Source organism: Sminthopsis crassicaudata, chromosome 2 (assembly GCF_048593235.1).
Source record: "Sminthopsis crassicaudata isolate SCR6 chromosome 2, ASM4859323v1, whole genome shotgun sequence".
NCBI lineage: Eukaryota > Metazoa > Chordata > Mammalia > Dasyuromorphia > Dasyuridae > Sminthopsis > Sminthopsis crassicaudata.
Window position 1 is genome coordinate 144,668,315 of NC_133618.1, and position 25,257 is coordinate 144,693,571.

The 25,257-nt window shown below is 40.4% G+C and overlaps 1 protein-coding gene across 1 annotated transcript in view; it reads left to right on the forward strand.

The window, feature by feature from the left end:
• The window catches only part of XKR6 (XK related 6), a 356,255-nt gene that overhangs the window by 297,273 nt on the left and 33,725 nt on the right, over positions 1 to 25,257 (forward strand). The window contains exon 2 of the mRNA XM_074287543.1: positions 22,630 to 22,826. Coding sequence (XP_074143644.1) covers positions 22,630 to 22,826 — 197 coding nt within the window. The remainder of the gene's footprint in view (positions 1 to 22,629; positions 22,827 to 25,257) is intronic.

Here is a 25,257-nt window from a genome sequence, read left to right on the forward strand (position 1 = left end):
CATAAGCCACTGTTCTCTGGGATTCTAGAAGTTTTAAATTAAACTATTCCTTTGTATTACATGTGAATTGAGTTATGAATGATAATATTTCTCATGTTTTATGTTTGCCAACTGAATTTCAGCTATTCATAGCTTCCCACCAAGTCGAGAAATAAGTAGTCTGAACTCTATTTGACCAAATGGGAATCATAGACAGGGAAATCACAAAACTTAGAGATGGAAGGACCTTTATTCCAGGTTCTTTATTTTACAATCAAGGAAACCAAGGCCCATTGGTACCGAAGTTAGAGAATCAAGATACTGGTAACAGCATATCTAACTTTGAAGGGGTTACAAAGTAAGGTGTATCTGAGGCGGAAAGATACACCCCTCAATTATCTTGAGATAACCAAACAGGAGAGGAAATCTGTTCTACCCAATGGTCCCGATGTGACAGTTTGCTATCTGAGGCTGAGCGTGCTGGGATCAGTTCTAATCCAGGCCACGGGCCACTCAGAAATCCAGGCTCTTAATTACCATGGACATCATTCTCATATGCTTTAGTCCCTGCAAATTGCTATTGTGGCTGCTATCAGTTCCCTTCCTGGAAATCTTTTTTCTTTTCAAAAATGCTTTCTCTCCTCCTCACTCCCCCATCTCCCAAGAATCGCTATTTAATTCTCCTGCTTAGCTGTGTGCACTGAGCCCCCCCACTCTAACTGCGCTCATGTCTGCTCCACCAGAAAGGATAAAAATAACTTCTCTGTGCTCACAGGAGCTAGCAGCCAGCCCTGCCAACTTTCCTTGTGCTGATGGCAGGACAACTGTCAGGGTCTTCCAAATCAAGGAAAAGGGGGAAAGTTTCCATTCTTCTAAGAGAAGGTACCCCTTCTTAAAGGTAATCATCTTGGGGTAGCCTAGGTGGATGGCCAGGCTGCATACCATCAATTGACCCAGGATGATACAACATTCCTACTTCTAAGCTGCTAGGTAATATAATGATAAGAGTTTTATGTTTATAATGGTAAAAAATTGAGTCCAGTTACCAGCTCAGATACTAATTTGATACCCACAATTTTCCATGTACAACTGAACTAAATTAACCTGTAATTGGGATTTATTTAACAAAATAAATAAAAATGCGATATAACAAAGATAACATAAATTTGTAATTTTCAAAGTCAATATGTAGCCACAGTGATTTGTTTCTATTTGAGTTTGACCCCTCTGCGATAGCAACCAGGACATTAGACCCAAAGTCACAAACCCTGCCCATGGACACTTACTACTGTGTGGCCTTGAGTGAATTTTGTCACCTCTCTGCTTCACTTTCCCCATTTATAAAATGAAGAAGTTGGACTTGATGGCTTCTAAAGTTCTTTGCAACTCCAAATCTAAGTACCAAATCTAAGTACCAAGCTCGGATTAATTCTTTGGTCATATTGTTTGGAACCCAAGACCTGTTCATTAAAAGAATCATAATACCTTTGAGATCATCTAATCCAAGGATTCTTTCTTAATCCTTTTTTGTGCCCTGGTCACTTTTGGCAATTTTGTGAAGCCTATGGACCCTCTCTCAGGATCATATTTTTAAATGCAAAAATAAAACAAAATATAAGATTACAAAGGAAACAAATTACAATGAAGTAATGATTGAAATATTTTTGTTAAAAACATGTTCATAGATCCCCAAGTCAAGAATTCCTAATCTTGTCTAACACTCTCATTTCATAGAAGGGAAAACTCTTTCAAAGTGGTTAAGGGACTCTTTGGGCAGTACACCACACTATTGATCATTCCCTGCTTCCCTCTCCTCTACTAAAGATTCCTATTCTATTTCCCATCCTGTCAGTATTAGAAAACCCAAACTAAAGAACTCAGAATATGTTTGAGGCAGACATTGGTAATCAATGATCAACACTCAAATTTCATAGATGAGGAAACTGAGACCTAATAAAAGAAAGCAATTTGTCCAAGATCTTTACATGTCTCACAGTTGGTACTTAAGTGGCAGAGCTGGGATGAGAATTGTCCTTCCTGATTCCTGCCCTAAGGTTCTCTCCATTAGATCTGATGTTCCCATTCATTATTAGGGTCCTAGGTACCTTTTCATTAAGGCTCTGGTAGGCTCAGTGTGTGGATATACCCATGTATATGCCAATATTGACAGTCAGTCAATTTGTAATTGTTAAAATATTAAATACTTGAGTATGTCTCTATCACTGTGCTAAGTGCTGGGAATACAAATGCAAACAGAAAGAAAAAATCCTTGTCCTCAAGGAGCTTATATTCAAATGGAAGAAAAGGCCATGTGAAAGGAAGCTGAAAAGGGAATTGGGGAAGAAGAGAACTATGAGAAAGAACTTGGACAAGTTACTTTTCTTTATTAAATCTCAGTTTTGTCATCTGTGAAATGAGAGTGTTTAATTAATACCAGTGTCTAGCTTGGACATATTCTGTGTTCCTTGGTTAGGGTTTTCTAATCCCGAGAAGATGGGAAATAGTAGAGGAGAGGGAAATAAGGAATGATCAAGTGTGGAGTACTGCCTACTTGACAAGGGGGCATGATAGAAGTCAGAATACAGCCTGGAGAGATAGACATATAGCTATCTTTATTTCTATGTTATAGAATCGCACAGTGGATGGGAGCCTCAGGAGCTCCCCTGGTCCAGCTGGCTGTCCTCTTACAGGTGAATATGTAACTATCCTGAAGAGAGGATTGTTTGTTTTCTTCTGAAAGCTTTCCAGGAAAGGGAATTAAGCAGCTTTACTTGATAGTTTGGTTTTGTGTCTAATCTCTGTGACCCTAGAGAGGCTTTCATATGTTCAGGAAGATTCTACCTGCTTTACTTCAGGTCTCACACAGAACATAACCATTTATGATTCCCCTTGGTCAAAACTCTCAATATTTATTGTGTACAATATTGCAGCTATCCCTCACTAAAATATAATCCAGCCATCATTCCATCAAATCATTTCAGTTTCCATAGACAGCTCTCTAAAATAGCAGGGAAGTGTTACTAAGATAGACTGTAAACTCCCTAAAGACAAGCACAGTCTCATTTTTGTCTTTGTATTTTCAGCACTTAGCACAGTGCCTGATTCATATTGGGCTCTTGATAAATACTTGATGATTGTTTAGTTGACTATAAATTACAAATATATATCGGTTCTACTTTGACAGAAGAAGGTGTTCTTAATAGCAATGAAATGACAAGGACACATTAGACAGACAGACAGACAGACAGGAAGTTGGAGAAATAAAGATCAAGAGGGATAGAAAGAAAGAGACAGAGAGGGAAGGAGGGAGAAGAATATTTGTGAATATGTTGTATATATGGTGTAAATTGATAGCTCCAATGGAAATGTTGTAAAGACATTTGACAGTCAGGATTGTTGCTGGAGTTTTTTTTTTTTTTTTTTTTTTTTACCCAACCTACAACTTACTTTATCATTGGTAATGGGTAGAAAGGAGTCATGGATTGTTGAAATCCATAAAAGCTATTCATCTCAGTCTTATCCATCACCACTTCATTTCCTTCATCCTCCAAGATAATAATAGTAGCTAATGTTATGGTGGTCTTGGTAAAACACTTTTACATATATTATCTCATTTTATCCTTATAGCAACACTGTGAGTTAGGTGCTATTATTAGCTCCATTGTATAGATGAAAAAACTGAGGCTTACAGAGGTCAAGTGACTTGGCTAGCTAAGTATCTCAAGAGAACAACTAACAAGGAGTAAAACAGACAATTGTGAAAAATTTCAAAATTTCTCCTTATCCTCTGCATACTCTCTGAATGGAGGTATCAATGAGCAGTGAAATGAGCAATCAATGAGCAGCATTAGGAGGAAAAGAAAGAGAATCAAGGGACCTGTAAGATGCACAAGCTGGATAATCACTCCTTGAACAATCCAAAGGCCCTCCCATGTGTGTGACTCTGTACACAGATTAAGGTCGAAGTTGCCTTGAGGCTAGCCTTAAGAGTTTTTATACATTCATTCTCATCATTTTTATTACATGATGAGGTTTAATATTTATACATATTTGTCAACAAGAAATCCAAACTTTTACCTGATGGTTTATGCCTCTTGTGGTAAGGATTGTTTAATAAAGTACATGCTCTGTACTTAAAAAAAAAGACTATGGCTATTATAATTCTTTGACTTATATAACCCCAACTTCCCTATTTTCCTTATGTGTTGTAGCCACCCTGAAATAGAAGTCTCAGCTACTTGGTCCACTGGCTACAGAAGCTCCCCTACACTCTCTTGTGCTATATAGATTTCCTTCTCTTCCTTCCCCCTCAATGTTCTGCTGCTATGGCAGCCCTACAGTATACCAGGGACTGCAGCTTACATCTCCCTTGTTCCTTAAATTTCCTCTCACACCAGGGCTATACAAGGTGAAAAAGGAAGTGAGTAGGGAGACAGGCACATTACCATTCCCTTAGTTCTTGCATTGATTCTAAAGATGTGTCTATCTATAATTCCTTTTCTTCTTCTCAACATCATCCTGGTCTTCATGATTACCTCAGAGCCTCCCCCTCCATCCTAACTTAAATAATGAGGTGTCCAAGTACAGCTATAACAAGGATCCCAGAATCCAACGAGGACCATGATGCACCAAATTCAGTATGGTATGTTTTGGATGTTCACAAAATTATGCAAATATGACTCAAGCTCCCATCTGGTGATTTCTTTACCAACAGACCAAGCAAGAAACACAATTTGAATAGATTCTCCCACTTTGGTGATCTAAAGTGGGTACTTTCCCAGAAAAATTCAGATCCCAACTTATTTAGCATTCTCATCTTCTTCAACACTTGTCCATTTCTTCCTGGAATTACGTCACAGGGGAGCTTATCTAAGAGCTATAGTTAGAATACTTAACATTGCACTGAACACAAAGCAATCTTATTGTTCTCCCTTGCTCTTGCTTCATAATTAACCCATCTCCTTTTTTGCTTTATTATGTTTTCTCCTACATACTTCTTCATCAGTAACATGTCTTTTCAACATGTTGAAAACCCAACCCAAATTTGGTGTTATCCACAACTTTAAGTTTTCTTTTAACTGATATTCTGAGGCTTTCAGCCATATGGCAGCATGAGAAGTCAATCAAGTAGTCAATAACTTTATCAACTTCTTACTATATCCCAGGCATTGTGCTAAAAGCTAGGGATATGAAGAAAGGTAAAAAACAGTCCCTGCCCATAGAATTTACATTCTAATCATTCTAATCTTATGTACAAACAACAAGCTATATACAAGATTCATAGGAAATAATTAACAGAGGTAAGGCACATACTACCTTAAAACTTCCATAAACTTCAAGAAGACAATTAGGGAAACTGGAGAGAGAGGACTAGTATCTTTACTCTTCATTCTTCTATTATGACAGAAATTCCCTATATGGCCTAAGATTACTTTTCCTTTGAAATGCAAATTAATTTTACTGTGGTCTTTTGAGTACCTGTTTGTCCTTTTCTTTCTCATGGGATCCAAGTTTAAAAAAAAAAAATGAAGGACAATAGAAGGGAAATTTTCTTTACCTTTGTTTTCCTTCCATTCCTAGTAATATCACTACCAAATGGAGTTTATATGGACAGGAATATAAAAAATAGCCCAAGTCCAGGGAAGGAGATCCTCATGGAAGTAACAGTTGATGGCTGGGAGAAGAATAACAAATGAGGCCAGTTCCGGGGTTTGGAAGAAGTCAAGAAAGAAAATGACAAGGGGCCAGTGTAAGACAGTTTGGCGAGTAAGGTAACAGGGCTGTATTTGGACTCAGATTGTGGCTCTGTTACTTCCTACCTATTTGACTTTGTGCAAAGCATTTAATCTCTCTAGTTCTCAACTTTCTTATCTGTAAAATAAGGAGATTGGAAAAGATTGTCCCTGAGGTCCCTTCCAGCTCTAAATTTATGATCCTACCGTAAAACCAAAAAATATCTCAGAAGCTTAATAGTAGAGAAGATCCTAGACCATGCTGCTCTGCCTTAAAGTCTGCTATACCTGTTATCATTCTTTAGCTCCATCTCACCTCATTACCTAAACCATCTCCTTCCTAGTGGAGGTTTCACCCCAAGCCTCAAGGTGTACACCAATCAGAGTGGGCTTGGAATTAGAGTAGCCCAGTAAATGGGAGACAAACCCATATTGTCCTTCAGAGTAGAGGCTACCCTTCTGGTATCTCAAGCTAGAACATTTTTCTGTAGAAAATGAACTTCATTGTGACCAAGTTGTGTAGTTTCATAAACACATTACTGTATTCTCAGAAAATCATAGGTTAAATAGACTTTGGAGGGACTAACTCATTAACAGGATGCTACTTCCTTTCTAGCTTGAGAAGGTCCTACCCTAACAGACACAGGCTTTGCAAATTCTAGGTCATCTCCACACCATGATGAGAGAATCAGTTCCTTCATAAATTGAGGATAGATTATATTGTTATTAAACTGAAGAAAAGAACAGAGAGACTAACTCATCCAATGGAAATGATCTTTTCCCAGTTGATTTTCTTCACATAGCACTTGGCTTACATTTATTTAGTAATTAGTATTAACATAGTGATGGGCTAGAGGGAACAAAGTGCTGGACTTGGAGTCAGCAAAATTTCAGTCCTATTTTTTCCTTCACTACTTACAACTCTGAATAAGTTATTACACTTAGCCTTAGTTTCTTTATCTGCAAATGGAATAGAAATGTTGTATTGCTGCCATAGGATTGATGAGGAGCTTCAAATCATGTGGCCTCCCAGTCTGATTTCCACACCTTCTCCCCACCAGAAATTTGGATTATACCCCAAGAACCATCTGCCAGCTCTATGCTGGACCTCCACACTATTAGCAATCAGTTCCCTTTTGAAAGATCATCTCTGAAGTCAGATTCTTTTACTTGTTATGGTCAGGGCTTAGAATTGTGACTGGCAGATAGTAAGCACTTTAAAAATTCCTTATCTATCTATACATCCATCTATTCATCTATCTCTCTATCACTAGCTAGTTTTTAAATATTATAAAGTGCTTTGCAAACATTAAAGCATTACATAAATATTGTTATTGGTTTTTATTATCAGTTGTTGTATATGTAGAGCATAAATGCTATGAAAACACTTGGGTCTTAGCCAAACTGTGCCTCAGAAAGCCTATCACAGTATTTCCTCTACAATAGGACAAAATAAATGTTTGTTGAATTTGGACTGAATTAGATGAAATTGTTGAATTATTTGCCAGTGACCACATTTTTGCAAGTTGGTTGGCTAACTTTCCAGAAAAAGACCTTGGATTGAAGTCTATTGGGTCTGAAAGTATGGATCTGGTGGTTAAGAGAGGATTTCCTGCAGGTGGAAAACTAGGAATAGAAATATAAAAGATCTGTTGTTTGGGGGGTCTTGTTTTTCCCCTTTTCAGTCATTGTCTCTATTGTGGATGGATGCAGTCAGGGTATGGAGGTTGCAGAATTATAAGCTTGGCTCTCAAGATTCCTGGGAGTAGAACTGGAACATTGGTGGGGAGGGACTGACGCAACACCATATGCTCAGAACAGCTCATAATTCCATGGAGTGTTAGAGCTGGAAGAGAAAGATCATTTAATCCAATCCCCTTATTTTAAAAGAGGAAAGTCTAGAGGTAGCTGGGTGCTTTGGTGGACTGGACATTGAACCTGGAGTCAAGAAGATCTGAGTTAAAAACCAACCTTAGATACTTAACTTGCTGTGTGATCTTAGGCAAATGACTTAACTGTTTGTATTTGTCTCAGTTTCTCCAACTGTAAAATAAGGATAATAATAGCTCCTCTCTCTCAGGATTGTTGTGTTGATCAAAAAATACTATTTGAACTGCCTGGTACATTGTGGTGCTTATTCTTTCCCTGCCTTCCTCTAGAGACTTGCCTAAAGTCACATAGCTAGTAAGTAGCAGAGTGAAGGATTTTCTATCTCTTTGTGCAGTGTTCTTTTCTCTATACTATGTTGCCTTTTCTGGGTCAGCACTGGTCCCTTCAGCAAAAGCAAGCAAACAATTATTTCTGGGGGAAGTCATAGTTTATCTATTGAAGACTCTCTTGCTAAAAAACCAAAATAACTAAAATGCTTAGGATCATAGACTTTAGAGCAGTGGTCTTCAAACTTTTTAAATAGGGAGCCAGTTCACTGTCCTTCAGACTGTTGGAGCGCCTCACACTGTCTCCACTGCCTCAGCCCAGTGCCAGAAGTGTGCATTGCTAACACAAGTTTAGTTCAAACGTCACTTAGGGTCTGATTTTGCCATAGACGGGCCGCATAAACATCCTCAGTGAGCCGCATCTGGCCCGTGGGCTGTAGTTTGAGGACCCCTGCTTTAGAATCACCTGCTCCATCTCCTTAACCTTTTACAGATGAGGACACTGATACCCAAAGAGTTTAAGTGATTGGTAAAGTCACACAGGAACTTAGCCAAGCCAGGATTGGTCCCAGCATCTCAAGACCATTGTTCTTTTCCCAGCACCATATTGCCTCCATCTTCATTCCTTCTTCATTTTCCCCTCCTTTCTTACAAAAAACACAATTGTTTATTCATGAAGAATAGAATTTTTAAAGCACTGAGCAACCAATGAGTTGGGGTATTACATATTTGCCTGTGAACAGGACCCTAGGGATCATCCAGGTTTAATTCCCCCTACTTTATATATGAAAAAATGGAATTCCAAAGATGTTATCTGATTTTTCCAGTCATAAAGGTTTTAAAGTGGCAGAGCCAAAATTTGAACCCGAATCCAATGCTGTTTTCAGAGGATGGGCGGATACGGGGATGAAGAGGGATTAAAGAAGGCAGATTAATTTTATTCATCAGCAATAGGGTGGTTCTGTGGGCTGTGTTAATATTACTGGTCCCTGACTTAAGAAAAGCAGATTCATAGAAATGGGGAAAGCATAGAGATAATTCATTAGTAAAGAAGGAAGTGGGTAGCGAAGGAGCATTCTCTCTGTGAGAAAACTAAGCCAGCCCTTCTTGTGAGACCTTAGGGAAAGCACCCACCAGTGGTCTTTCAGCATCTGTTTCTCCCTTAGACAGTTCTCAACCGCCCAGGAGCCAGTCCCTGCCTTGTTTGGAGACTGTGAGGGCCAGGGTCTGGTGGCTTTATTGGAGACACAGTTCACTAATGGCTGCCTTGAGAGAAGCCTGTCCTCAAATGACCTACAGGCGAGGAATCCCATTTGTCCTGAGCCAATTGCATTGTGATCTGATGATGCCTGAAAGGAGAGCCAAAGAGCTGATCTCATGCTCCGCCAGCCCAGCCGGGAGGCCGCTGCTCTGGTTTTTTGCTTTGGGGAGAAAAGGGGGTGGGAGACTGCATTTGCTTGGGGGAGAAATCAGAGCATCATTTGGGAGCAGAGATAGCACTGTTGGTTAGGGAGGATCAGCAAGCTGGGGGCATTTGCCAGTTTGGAGCAAAGCGATTTGCTGGCTGTCAGCCCACTGCCTTATTAAAAAGCACTTCTCTAGCTCAGAGGGAAAGAATATGGCACCTCAGGTTATGGGAGTCTGTATGTAAATACCGTATATACCCCTCTACGAGCTACCTCCACATCTGACATGCCCTATTTGGAAGCCAAGAGGAAGTGTTTTTGAGGACAGAGGATGTTGGATAGAATTTTCATTCACTCCAGGTCCCAGCAAAGTGATCTGGAAAGAGAGACTTTCACTTTTTCTTTCTTCCTGAAGTTCTATGCAGACTCCCAGCCATTACAGCTCCCTGATTTCATCAGAGTGGGCCCACCTTCCACTGTTGCAGGTTGCATCCCACCCCCAATTTTGAAGATGGTTTTGAGAGTTGTCCTAGTTGAAAACTTCATCACCCTGTAGGCAACCTGGTATTGAGAATCTGGGAATGTAGCTAAGCCAGTCCTCTGACAATAGGGATGTAGTCTGTGACCAGCTTGTGCTGTGATGGCACAGAAGTCTAGAACCCAAATAACCTTACTGCCAGGCAGTGTGGTGCAGTGGTGAAGTGCTGGATTTTAGAGTCAGGACCTTATTTCAGTGCTGACTCTGCTAGGGACTTGCTAGCCATGGGGCCTTGGTTCACACATCAGATCTCTCTAACTGCTGTTTCCTAATCTGTAAAAAAGAGAATATTAGACTACATAGTTTCCAAAGCCCCTTCTAGCTCTAAATCTCTGATCCTAAGGAATATGGGAAGACTTCAGTAGAGAATATAGGTACATAAATTCATTTCTAACACTCATGGAAAGGTCTTTTCCTAATGTTTAAAGCTTTATACTACAGTTTATTGCTGAATTCATCTAGATCAGAAATTCTTAACCTTTTTGGTGTCATAGGCCCCTTTGGCAATATGGAGGAATCAATAGGCTTTGTCTCAGAATTATATTCTTAAATGCATAAAATAAAATCACAGGATTATAAATATTTTGAAATAAAAATATGTTTGGGATTTCTTCCATGGAAGTTCACAGACCCTGCTGAAATCTATCCATGGAGGTCCTGTAGTAGAGATAGATGAGCCAGCCTCCTAATTAATCACCTCATTTAGCATGCTGTCTTCACCTGCCCCATACTGTTGCTCCAATCATTTCTTGCTTTTGTGCTTATATAAGAAAAATAGCATACGACTCATTGTAATTAACATGGCAACAGTGTAAATGGCCCTAGAATTAGATTTGAATTTTGACTTTGCCCTCTCTTCTTCTGCCCTCATACCCAAAAGAAGAAAAATCTTTCCCTGATTTTACTAACTTAGTATCTATGTGACTTTGACCAAGTCACTCTACCTGTAAGAATCTCAGGTTCCTCATATGTAAAAATAAGGTATTGAACTAAATGGATTCCATCATTAAATCGATAAGTCTATGACTCTTTCTAGTTCCTTTTGCTTTAAATCTTCTCTTCTTCTGTGTACTTCCCTTCCATCAGCACAGATAATTGAAAGTTAACTGTATTCTCAAAAAAAAAAAATGCAGATGACAACAATAATAATAGTTAACATTTATATAGTACTTTAAAGTTTACAAAGAACTTGACATATATTATCTCACTCAATCCTGGGAAGTAGAGGATATTATTATTCCTGTTTTATTTACAGGAAGGACTGATTCAAATAGAGGTTAAGTAACTTGCTCAGGATCACCTGGTTAGTAGCTATCTGAGTCTGGATTTGAACTAGAAAGCCTTCCTGATTTCAGGTCCCTAGTTCTTGTAACAGTTCACATTTCTAGAAGAACATATTACATACTCTATATTATATTTAATTTAATTCTCATAACCACTTGTGAGAAATGTAGTTTAAACTCTACAGTGTCTAATGAGAAAAGAGTTTCAGAGTAGATAAATGACTTGTCCAAGGTTATATAATAAGCCCAATTTGAATCTGAGATTTCAGTACAGATCTCTTGACATTGAGTCAAAAGTCACAATTATTTCCATCATCTGTACCTATGGGGCCTCAGCCAACATGCTGCATCTATCAACCTCAGTTTCCTAATCTGTAAAAGGACAAACAGCTCCCTCAGCTCTGGGAGCCTGGAGTCTACTCCATAAGCAGAACTAACCTTAGTCTGACAGAGTTTTGTAAAAGCCTTATCAATTCCCAGATATTCTGGATGCCTATGTGCCTCAGACCTTTCCCTGAGCCTGTCTCACATGGTTGCTGTGTGGCGAGTGCTTTGTAAACCAAAAAATGATACATAATAATAAAGCTTTTATTATAGCGCTTAATATTTTGCAAAGAACTTTACAACCATCATCTCATTTAAGCCTCACATCCCCATTTTACAGATGAGAAAATAATAATAATAATATAATATATTATGATTATCATAATTATATATAATGTAAATAATAATAATAATACTTGCCCAGAACCACACAGTCATTATCTGAGGTTCAATTTGAACTCAGGTTTTTCTGACTCCAGTCTGCTGCTCCAGCACCTTCACCACCTAGTTGCCCAAATACAAAGACCATTACTAGTATCATAGGTATGAAACCTTGAGCTGAAAGGGACCTAAGAGGCCATCATTTTATTGATGAGGAAACTGAGTCCTGAAGAGGCTGAACAATTGCTCCAGTTCACTCAGATTTATAAGTTGAAGAGTCAGGACTTGAACCCAGATCTTTTGACTACAAAGCCTATTTCCACTCTTTCTACTTTATATCATCATCATTCTTGGTATACTCTCTCTATTCTTGCTCAAGTTGCTGCTTCTAACCCTAATTCAATTCCAGAAATTTAAGAAGGGGGGAGAGGAGCAGAATAAGCAATAACGTAGTACCTCCTTTATGCTAAGCTCTTTTCATATAGTAATTTCATTTGATCCCAATGACAGTCCCACTTTGTAGCTGAGGAAAGTAACAAACAGAAAGTAAATGCCATGACCAGACATGATCAGACAGATAACAAGTATCTAAGGGCAAATCTGAATTCAAATCTTTGATTTTGACTCCAGGTCCACCATTTTCTCCACTGCACTGCCAAGTGCCTCAACTTCATGGGGGAGGGAGAAGGGTTATTGCCCCGGGCTAGTTGTGATAGAGTAAGAAACAGCTCCTGGCTTCCTGGAGCTGTAAGGAGAGTCAGTATTCAGTATTGGAAGGGAAGCACTGCAGTGCTGCTGCACAGATCCAGGATTTCCTCAGAGTAGTCTTCCCTCCTTTGAGGCAAATCACCCCCCCTTTTTAAGGAAGCAAAAAGTCTTTGAGGGTTGCTGAGGCTGACAAATTCATGACCCTGTGATCTAGCTGGTGCCGAGGGCTTCCTAACTTCGTTAACTTAGCAGGGCTGGCAGGGGATAGCAGACATGCCCCCTCCCACCCGAGAGCTTTTCTCAGGTGGGAAGGTGGAACGAGCAGGCAAGGAAGCCAGATGCAGCCCGGCCTGCAACTATGTAGGCAAAAGGTAGTAACATGGGTCTGAATTAGAAGGATGACAAGTGAGAATAGAGAGGAGGAACCAGGTGGGAGATATTGGGAAAGTAGAATCAATAGAACTTGGCAACTGATTAGTGAAGAAGAAAGAAAAAAGATAAAACATGACACAGATTTTTAATCTGGATGAATAGAAAGGTGTGGGGCTATCATCAAAACGTATGGAAGAAGGGCGGATTCAGAGTTTTTGGTTATCGGTTTAAAGAGAGTTTAGGTAAGGAATTTGTTTTTAGAAACGTTGCTTTTGATCTGTCAGGTAGAGAAATCGAATGGGCAGTTTGAAATGAGCATATAGGTAGGGTCTCTAGAAATGAATTTTACCTCAGTCCTCAGGGATTTGAGCAGACCAGCTGATCTTGAGGGTATAGTCTTTGTTTATTCATTTCAAACGGTCTAGATAAAGTCCAGAATGTTCTCTTCTGATTTTAAAGTTTCCTGCTATCCTAGCTTCAGCCTTGGAGCAAAAAACTGATTGCGTTTACCAGCATAATTGCCCCACAAATATATATCCTGACCTGCTACCTTAATCCCACCTCAGCTTTCTCTAAAGAGATTGCAGCCATGTGTACAAACCTGACATTTCCCAAGGCAAATTTCTCCTAGAGAAAGATGTGATTCTTGAAATAATCACACACCCACATTTCTAAGGCCTAAATAGGCATAAATCTGCCTTTAGAAGAGCCAGCCAGTGGGCCCAAAGACAGCTGCTGTAGATGACCCTTTTTGAACATAATGTACTGTATAAGCGTGAGAGGAAACTGCCTCTGGTGGGGTTTTGGAGGCCATTTTGTAGGTCTCTTTGGAGGATGTATGCTGTAAGCCTGGACACCAGCCTTTAACTTCCTGACTTGGGTGAGCCATAGGGAGCAGCTTGTGGTGGGGGAGGAGTGAGCTAGTTAACGGGAACACAGCTTGTGGACTGGAGCATGGGGAAGGGGACCTGCGTGAAGATGACAATCAAAGGCTTGGGAGGAGGTGAGATTCCTCCTGCAGAATCCATAGAAAGAGAAGAGATGATTGCTTTGATCACCAGTAAAGCGTTGGGTCTTGTAAGGGACTCGGAGTTCTCAGCGATCCAGAAATCAGTTGTCACAGGATGGAAGGATGATAGAACCAGGTATTATCAGCCCGGAGGGGTCAGACTTCTGGCTTTCTAGGCCTAAATCAGATTAAAATGTAACTGAGGCATATTTAACAAAATAAATAAAAATAAGAAAGCCTAGCTCGGGTCCCTATGAGGTTTTCCAAGTCCATATGCAGTATAGACAAGAATCCCTGTGTATAATTTATTGGCCCAGTGTCTACTTGAGTTTGAGAGCACTGATCAAGTCTACCTTCTCGTGTTATAAGTGAGCCGGTCCTGCAGAAGCCCCCCGCTGAGCCTGAGCGAGGTCCGTCCTTCGGACTCCGAGGGCGGCACTTTGCCCTGAGTCCCGGGACCTCCGCCCTTCCTGACCGGCTTTGCTGCGGGCGGGAGGAAGATGCTCCTCTGGGAAGGAAGATTTCGGATGGTTTCCGGAGTCCCGTCCCAGAGGGCCCTTCTCCCGGGCCCACTGCTCTAACACGGGCTCCCTGCGGTAAGTGACCTCTGCTGGGTGTTCGTGAGCACATCAGACAGCCTCGGTCCATGGGAGGTACAGCCCAGCCGGATTTGAGCGTGGGCCTTTGGGTGTTGCATCCAGCACGCCCCCTAGCGGCCTAAATTGAGGCTGTCCCTTTACCACCAACAGCGAGCTTTAGATCTGCGGATGGCCGGGGTCCTCAGGCTCCCCCTCCCCCCGTGGCCGTCATATAGAGCCATGGAGCCCTGGCAAACTGTCCTTCTCTCGGAGCCTCAGCTCCTCACCCCCGGAAGAGGTCGGACCGAGTCTCTCAGACCCTTCTCTGGTCAGGGTTGTAGCCTACAACGCGCCCGTTTCCGGGGGGGCAGGGCCACTGAGGAGGGCCGGCGCCGCGCGCCTCTCCAGATCCCGGCACCAGCTCGCTGCCCCTGCCTGGCCTGCGCCGTCCCGGGGCCTGCGCTCCAGGAAACCCTCGGACGGAGTCAGACTGCGTGAGGTCACCCGTTTGGCTCCGCTCTAGCCCCGGCGGGTGGGGGAGGCGAGGCGTTGCATCGGACTGTGTCACCACCTTGTGGCTGCATCGGGCCACTGCTGCCTCGGCTTGCTTCGAATTTCCATGTCCTCAGATGACATAAGGAGGAAAAAAACAAAACACTCTGGCGGGGATCCTCGGGGGCCGGAGCTCGCTTCTTCCTCCTCAGCCTTTTATTGCCCGGGAACGCTCTGGCTCCCACAGAGGGAAACACTCGTGGGCTCTCGGTGTGAGAGATGGCACTCTGGGAGCAGTGCTGCGGCCTAAGGGGCGGGGGCGGGGGGGAGGGGCGCTCCGCCGAATAGAGGCCAGACCCCAACAAGCCATGGGGGGGTATGAAGTGTCCCGGGGGCAGCTGCTGCTGAAGGTTTCTCCAGCCGATCTCCTGTCCCATCTCCAGCCGATCTCCTGTCCCATCTCCAGCCTTCCCCGCAGCCCCCCACCCACGCCACCTCCAGTGCTGTGCAGACCCTGCCCCTCAATTCAGCCGGCCGATCCACAAGTATTTATTGATTAGGCCTGTGAGGGAAGCCTGGAAGCAATCCCAGGCCTGGCAGCGTGGATTGGCCGGTGTAGGCTCAGCTGGCGGGGAAAACCAAGGGCTCTGAACCGTGCTTAGACCTAAGCTAAGGTTCCAGTTAAGCAATGAGGAGGAAAAGGGGAAGGAGGACAGCGGAGGAAGGGGACATCACAGAGTGGAAAACTACCAGTTTAAATTCGCGCTCCGCCATAATTAGGGATCATGGACAAGTAAGTCATCAGCCCCTTCGGAGTCCTCTCAATTTCTAAATCTATTTAAAAAAAAGAAAAAGAAAATGATTGTACTAAAGCTCGCTAGTGCTCAGAGTGTGGTCTGGTGGTTCTGGGGGTCCCTGCGACCGGGCCAGAGGTCTATTAAAGTCAAAACTATTTGTCTAATAGTAATTATTACAAAAGTTTAAATTTTGAATATGGCAGATATCAACAGTTTAGGCCACATTTACAAAAGCTCTTTAATATTTTTTAAGTGTAAGAGGTTCTAAAACTGAAAAGTTTGAGCCCCTCTAGACTATTCTAAGTGTGCTCTAACTCCCACAATGTGAGTCATGAAGTAGCATGATACAGTAGAGACTGAAGTGATCCAGCAGTGATCAATATTTGACTCCTGACTCAGTTCCTTGAGCCTTCTGTGGCCTAACTAGTCTGTCGTTCATTGACCTCACCTTCACAAGTGATGAAAAAGGAACATTTGCTATTTCTACTAGGGCGCTCAGATTTTCTGTGCCCTTCCTCCAATATGTTCTGGTAAAACCTTGGAAGGGAATAAGATAATAATTTGATAGTACTTTGAGCTCCTTGGGAAGAGATACTGTTAAAGTATAAGGGGTTTTTTCCTTTTATTTACAAAGATACTGGTTCTGCTCCATCAGCTCCTTCTGGGCTCTCCGCCTCTCCTTTCTGCTTCTGTCTTCAGAGGCAGAGGTAGCCTCTGCAACTGCTTTCACTTCTCTGGTGGATCCGACATAGAGAATTCAGCGGCAGCCTGCCCCAGGGCCTGGGACTAGGATGCTAAAAACCTTTCATAATATTTCAGGCCTCTTGGGAGAATAATGGCTTCAGCCAATGTCCTCTACTTGTAGACATTGCTGCCCAGTCCTGGGCCCAAGTATGAAGGCCTTTTACTAGCACTCTTCAAAGCCAATATGGATCTGATAGAGAACGATGTCAGATACTTTGGGAGTTGGATATGTAAATAGACCTGTGGTCTGTTCATGACTTATCTGGAATCTATAGTATCATGCATAGGTATACTTGACTGCAGGAAGCATTATAAGCTTTTTGAAGAAACACACTGTGTCTAATCTATAATTTCCATGCCATTATGATTAGTTTCCTTACCTCTAATCTTTCCAGTTATACAGATAACAAATCCATATTCCAAAAATGCAGGTCTCTGATCCTCACTCTAAAAGTTTCAATGATTCCCCATTGCCTCTAGAATAAAATGCAGACTACTCTGACATTCAAGTCCATGGCTTCTGTCCTTTCATTTCACACTTATTTCCCATTACTCTCCCTCACACACACTCCCTAATGCAGCTAAACCTCTGTGCATGTGACATCCCATCTTCTCTTCAAGTGTTTTTGCATATACCTAGACCCTTTCCTGCTTTATTTCCATCTCTTAGAATCCCTAGGTCTATACACTGCTTAGCTCGAAAACTACCACCTGCATGGAGATTTTCCTGATCCCAGCAGCTGTAAATGCTTTCCCCAAACTCCAAATTCCTTTGTATGAATACATCTATATTTTCACTCTAGGACAATGTTAGCTCTTTGAACATAGATATCATCTTATTTTTGTCTGTGCACCCTGGGCCTGCCAAAATTATTTGGGACTCATTTGGGGTTCCGTTAGTGGAGAGAATTCCCAGTAAAGACACTCTTGCTGCCAATATAGATCAACACCTGCTCTGAAATTTATAGTCTTAAGGAATGAGAGGTCTGGGAAACTACACATAGCAGAGCTCAACTTGAACCCAATTCTTCCTTACACTGTCACTACCCTTTAGTAAATGCATTTTTCATTTTCTAGCTGTATCTCCAGGCCCAGCACTATCTCCTGGGCCACAGAAAATACATAGTACATACTTAATGAACGTGTGTTTAATTAACTGGAATTGACTTGAACTCTAACTAAATTGAGGTCCAAAGAAGGGAATTGATTTATTTAAGGTAGCCAGAACAAGAATCCAATGCCCTTGGCAATTTCTTTTCTCCTTCCCCAGCCTCCCCATATAGTTGTTCCTTGCTTACATATACCATCATTTTTTTTTAATGTGTGTACTTATTTGTTGATTTTTCAAAAACCTCTACCTGTAACAGCACCTTTCCTTTCTACTTTACTCATTCCACACTATGTAATCCATAAGCTTCACTTTTTAATGACCCTCTTTCTGCAACAGAACCCATATCTAGTACCTAGACTATGACTGAGGAAGAGAGGGGAAGGAGAGGAAGGAAGATGTTTCTTCCTGGTCCCATTTGGAAGCTTGAAGCTGATGTACATATATCAGTTTATAAAGCACACCACCTTTATATGAATCTTACGCCATGATGTATACCTTTGGGATTTCCTTTACTCTTAAGCATGCTCTTGATAATGGAGGAGAATTGGGACCACTGGATAAGTTCAAGCAAGAGAGCAAAACCAGATTCCAGATGGCCCTGCTCTCCAAACCCTTCTTCCTGCTAATATTTAGAGATTACAGTGGTTATTTTTGAAAATACTGATCAATGGAATGATTTTGAATCCTTCTTCTTGTGATAGGGAAATTGATTTAGAGAAGAAAAAGAAGGCATCAGTTCAAATTTCTTCAGACAGCTCTTTAAGAAACATGAACTTTCTGAGTCATTCTATCAAAAGCCCATCTAAATTCTAAGGCAGCAAGAATAATTGTTAATTAAATGTTTAATTCAGTTTCACAAATTCAATTCCACACACTTTGTATGAGTGTGTGTGTGTGTGTGTGTGTGTGTGTGTGTGTGCGCGCGCCGCTATGTTCACGGCATGGAAGCTAGAGATACAAAGATAGATAAAGCATAGACCCTGTTCTGAAGGAGTTTATAATTAAATTTGTAAAGGAAGTCATGAGGGAAGGTTGCAAGGGCAAGATACAAGAAACTCTGCTACAAGGGACAATGTGAAAAATACAAAGAAATCCAGGCAAAATGTTGTTAGATATTGGAAGAGTGAAAGATCACTTTCACCTGATCACTTTCTTATTTTTTTTCTCTCTCTTCTCTTAGATCAATGTTCTTTTTTTAAAATTAATTTTATAATTATAATTTTTGACAGTATATATGCATGAGTAATTTTTTATAACATTATCCCTTGTATTCATTTTTCCAAATTTCCCCCTCCCTTCCTCTACTCCCTTCCCTAGATGACAGGCAATCCCATACATTTTACATGTGTTACAGTATCACCTAGATACAATATTTGTGGATCACTTTCAACTAACTTCATGGAGGGGTGATATTTGCATTGGCATTAGGGGAAAGGAATCAAATTGGGGAAATAGAGAATAAAATCAATTTATAGGTAGGGGGGAAAGTATAAGCCTAGGAGAAAGAAAGAAAGCTCCCTGAAGGCAGACTATGGTTTTGCCTTTTTTTTTTAATCAGCCGTACTTATACCTATGTACATAATGAGAGTTTAATAAATGCTTGTTGGTTGACTATGACTTGTAGGGAGGCAGAAAGAGAATAGGACAGATTACATGGCTAGAATTCTGGGTATTTGTAGAGAAGTAATCTGAGATTAGGTTAGAAGCACATTGGAGCCTGGATGGGGAGGGCCTTGAATGCCAAGATGAAGACTTTATTTTTTTAGTCCATTAAAACTCATAGATTAGTTTGTAGTCCAATTTATGATATAATAAAGTTGTATTTTTTTGTGATGCATGGACAACTCATTGTACTCTCAGGATCCTTATATAATTAGTAAGAATACTTGATTTCTGAGAATTTGTAACATAATTTGATTATTTTGAATGATTATTGTGGTATCTATTCATCCATTTATTTATTCATTCATTATTCTATTTATCTAACTATCTAGCATTTATATCTGCCTGTCAGCTTATTTATTTATTGTGACATATTATAGAGAGAGCTGTCTTTGGACCTGGGTTCAAGGCCTGTTCTCTAACTTTCTGCCAGAAAGCAGCTCTCTAAGACCAAATTGCTGCAGTGTTTCACCAAATCAATAGAGGAAGTTTTTTACTAGAGGTTCCCTATAATGAAGAAAGAAATTATGGGTCCTGGCCTTCTTCCCCCCCCCCCAAAGAAGAAAATTAATTATGGAAATAAGGGAAGTGAATAAGCACCTACTATGTTCTAGGTATTATGTTTGACTTTTACAAATATCTCATTTCATCTTCACAAAGACCTTGTAAGGTAAAGTGCTATTTCCCCTATTTTACAGATCAGAAAACTATGACAGGTTAAATGGCTAAAACCAGTTTTGAACTTAGTTATTCCAGACTCTGTGACACTTAGTTGTATTTAGTGTTTTTGCTTTAGGTCTCAACTACGGAACATTTGATCCCAAACCCTTGACCAGGAATACATTCTTCTCTCCCCTCACTCTTATATCACATAATTTTTTTTTTTTTTTTAGGGAAATTACAATGTGATTTCTAAGGCCATTTTAAAACAAAAGCTTGGATTACCCGTATTCCTTTTCTTTTTGTTCATGCTATTGTTTTGCCTGCCTGGGACTAGATAAGTATATTAGTAGCTTCCCACAATATTTTATGATGTTGTTTGATGATATTGTTGCTGAATAGGAGACTTTTGTGTGGATGCCTAAGTTGGAGTCAACATTACCTTCCAATTCTGGACTTCAGTTTCTCCATATGTAAAATCAGGGCATGGTACTAGATCTACTCATTGAGACCGGGGTCCCTGAATTACATTCCTTCTACTGACAATACTTTCACTCATATCCCTTTGCTTCCCATTACTACTTTTAGGCTTGCCCTGCCACAAGGAGCCATCCACAAGATGGCTATGCCTCTGATCTTACCACTTTCATGTACACGGAACCCTAAAATTTTTCTTCAGGATTGTAATCCTTTATCATTCCATTTTTTCCTATGTCTTAAGACTCCCTACCCCTACTCACTATGACCTCCTTCTACCCTCAGTTCTTTTCTAGGCGATTGTGTCTTTTCTGGGTATATCCTCCTCTTCTCCCCGTTTCAGCTCTTTGGTGATCCAGTTCAGTTCCAAACTTGGTTGTACCATTCCTGATATTGCCCATATATCCCTTCTCACTTTCTTGGCTAAATTCTTTGAGAAATATTAGGTATTTCACCTTCCTCTTCTCTCATTTCTAAAACCTATATTTGCTAGTTTCCAACCTCATCATTCAACTGAAACTGTACTACCCAAAGTTATTAATTATCTCTTAATTGACAAATGTAATGACTTTTCCTCAGTCCTCATTCTTCTTGATTTTTTTTGCAGCATTTGACATCACTGATCACCCTCTCTTCCTGAATATTCCCTCTCCAGGGTTTGGGTTTTTTTTTTTTTTTTTTTTTTTTTTTTTGACACTGCTGTAGTTTAAATTTCTCCCCATTCCAATCCATTCTCTACTCAACGGCCACAAGATTTTCCAAAGCATAGATCAAATCATGACAGGCCTTATAAAATAAAATCCAATGATCTTATGTTATTTCAAGATCTTTATAATTTGGCCCCTTCCTACCTTTCTAGTCTCATAATTTGCTCCCCTTCATATACTCTGTCATCCAGCTACACTAGCCAATTTGCCATTCCTTGAACATGATCTCCTCTAGTTCCTTTGCCTTTGCTTTGGCTGTCCTCCATGCCTATGGCCTCTTCCTTTTTATCTCTGCCTCACAATTTCCTTAGCTTCCTTTAATAGAATTTAAATCTCTCCTTCTGTAGGATCTCACTCCCACTGTCTTTGGTTACTATTGGCTTCCCGCCTTAAGTTACCTCTCATATATTCACTGTATGTTTTGTACCTGATTATCTACAAAAAGTAGATTCCTTCATTAGACTATTAAAAGTCAGAATGTAAGCTTCTTGACGGCAAGAACTGTTTTTACTTTTCTATACATGTACAGAATATGAGATTATTTGAGTGAGAATCAGAGAACTTTTGTTCAAAACCTAGCCCTGCCACTATGTGACCTTGAATAAAGTCATTTACCCTATCTTGGACTCAGTTATCTCATCAATAAAATGGGAATATTGGACTTGATAACCTCACAGGTACATTTATGCTCTAAATCAGAAATTATAATATTTAAGAGTGGAGAACAGGAGAGAGACCACTAGCAATTGAGGCTTGGATTTTAAGTAACCAAGGGCTCCTTTACAAATATGAGATAGATCTGTTATAAGAGAAGTATAGGCTTCCATGGGCTCTTGTTTCTCAGAATGTTATACTTGCCTAAGGTACTCCAACAAGATCCTACAATATGTTCAGCACCCAAAAGGGGGGAAGTAAATCTGCCAGCCTTCTGGGATCAGAATCAAAGTATGAGATTGCTGCAATAGAATCCAGATTTCCCTGGGAATTGGTCAGGAGACCCTAGAATAATGTTCAGAGGTGTATTTCCAAGATGCTACATTTGCTGGATCTCTCCACCTTGCATCTTGTGCTTGAGATACTTTTCCTCCATGATTAACCAAATGAAATTTGGGAAGTCTAAAAGTCTTAGAATGTCAGAGGAAGAAACTTTTCAGATGTCATCTTAGATAGCCAACTCTACAATTTTACAGATGAAGGGGATCCCCACCTTTCCCAAAGTCACATGGCTAGTAACTGGCAATGCCAGGATTTGAACCCAATGTTTTGCCTCTCTGCCACTGGTCATTTTGCTCTCTCTCTAACGAAATGGGCAACACTAGATTCCTGAGGCTTCAGAATCACTCCCAGGGCATTGTCCATTATCTCAGAGGAAGAGAAGGGAGTGTTCCTAAGGACTGGAAGGTTCCAGTCTTTGGGGGTTTGGCTTTAAAAGAACAAACCAGGTTGCTGTTTTGCGGTCTTCTTCCTCCAACCCACATGTGTTTTCTTTTCTGTTCTTCCCCTCTCCTTGCAGGTATATTCGTACGATGTACCTGGGGATTCAGAGCCAGCGGCAGAAGGAACACCAGCGACGCTTTTACTGGGCTATGATGTACGAATATGCAGATGTCAATATGTTACGCCTCCTGGAGACCTTCCTGGAGAGCGCCCCACAACTGGTGCTACAGCTCTGTATAATGATTCAAAAGAACAGTGCTGAAACGCTGCCCTGTAAGTGTCCCCCCACAATTCCCTCCCCTCCCAGCTTCTGACTGCTCCCCTTCTCTTTTCTCCTCAGACCTTCCTCTTCCTGGGCAAGGGGTATATAGCCATGGGCATTCCCATGAGACAACATAGTGGGATGCATGATGTCACCCTGCCATCTCCCTACCCATTTAGGCTCACATATTTTTTTCTCAATGGATTTTATTTTCCAATTACGTATTTTTACCATTCATTTTGGCAAGATTTTGAGTTCTAATTTTTCTCCCTTTCTTCCTTGCCTCTCCCCCTCCCCAACACAGCAAGCAATCTGATATAAGTTGTACATGTACAATCAATTTAAACATATCTCCACTTTTCTCATGTTGTAAAAGAAAAATTAGAGCAAAAGAGAAAAACTGTGAGAGAGAAAAAACAAACACATAAGTAAAAATAGCACTCAATCTCCATAGTTTTCTCTCTAGATGCAGATAGCATTTTCCATCTCAAGTCTATTGGAATTGTCTTAGATCACTGTATTGCTAAGAAGAGTTAAGTCTATCATAATTGATTATTATGTAATCTTGCTGTTACTGTGTACAATGTTCTCCTGGTTCTTAGGCCCATATCTTCTATCATTATGATGATTATGATGACGTATGATGATATTGATATATCTTGGCTGCTCTGTACAAAATATGGGTAAGGGTGGGAGCTCATATATGTGCATTCACTCATGCTCTTGTAGACTTGTAGATCTCTATGGTAGACCTCCATGTTTACATAGTACATTCACTTATCCAAAATATTTAAACTCAGTCCTTATATGTCTCAGTATAGGACATGGACATGGACACTACTCTTTGTGGTACATGAACATTAATATACATGCTTGAATATGTCCTTTCTCATTTTTTCCACACTTACTTTATCCATATAGAGAGGAACTCAGCCATCATAGGGTCTTGGCAAAAATATAATCAAAAGGTCCTGACATAGAGTACTGGACTGGAAGTCAGAAAATCAGTATTCTCTCCATTACATCATGGACTTGATGGCTTCTAAGGATCCTTTCAGATCTAAATCTTTGGTCTTCTGAAAAGGAATGCATAATATTATGATGAAAAGATTTGGGTTTGAGGATAGGCTGTGCTATTTACTAGCTATATGATGTTAGGCAAATCATTTAACCTTTCTGTGTCTCAGTTTCCTCATTTTTTATTATAGCTTTTTATTGACATAACATATGCATGGGTAATTTTACAACATTGTCCCTTGCTTTCACTTCTGTTCTGACTTTTCCCTTCCCTCCCTCCACCCGCTCCCCTAGATGGCAGGCAGTCTTACACATATTAAACATGTTAAAGTATATCCTAGATACAATATATGTGTACAGATCCATATAGTTCTCTTGTTACACAAGAAAAATTGGATTCAGAAAGTAAAAATAACCTGGGAAGAAAAACAAAAATGCAAGTAGTCCACATTCATTTCCCAGTGTTCCTTCTTTGGGTGTAGCTGATTCTGTCCATCATTGATCAATTTGAACTTAATTGGATCCTCTCATTGTTGAAGATATCCACTTCCATCAGAATATATCCTCATACAGTATTGTTGTTGAAGTGTATAATGATTTCCTGGTTCTGCTCTTTTCACTCAGCATCAGTTCATGTAAGTCTTTCCAAGTCTCTCTGAAATCATCCTACTGATCATTTCTTACAGAACAATAATATTCCATAACATTCATATACCACAATTTACCCAACCATTCTCCAATTGATCTCCATCCACTCAATTTCTGGCCACTACAAAAAGGGCTGCCACAAACATTCTTGCACATACAGGTCCCTTTCCCTTCTTTAAGATCTCTTTGGGATATAAGCCCAGTAGAAACATTGCTGGGTCAAAGGGTATGCACAGTTTGATAACTTTTTGAGCATAGTCCAAATTGCTCTCCAGAATGCCTGGATCTGTTCACAACTCCATCAACAATGTATCAGTGTCCTAGTTTTCCCACATCCCTTCCAACATTTGTCAGCATCTTTTCCTGTCATCTTAGCCATCTTAGGTATGTAGTGGTATCTCAGAGTTATCTTAATTGTATTTCTCTGATCAGAACACTCTTACATATGAGTAGAAATAGTTTCAATTTCTTCATCTGAAAATTGTTCATATCCTTTGACCATTTATCAATTGGAGAATGGCTTGATTTCTTATAAATTAGAGTCAATTCTCTATATATTTTGGAAATGAGGCCTTTGACTGTAAAAATGTTTTCCCAGTTTATTGCTTCCATTCTAATCTCGTCTGCATTAGTTTTGTTTGTACAAAAGCTTTTTAATTTGACAGAATCAAAATTTTCTATTTTGTGATCAGTAATGATCTCTAGTTCTTCTTTGGTCACAAATTCCTTCCTCCTCCACAAGTCTGAAAGGTAAACTAACCTATGTTCCTCTAATTT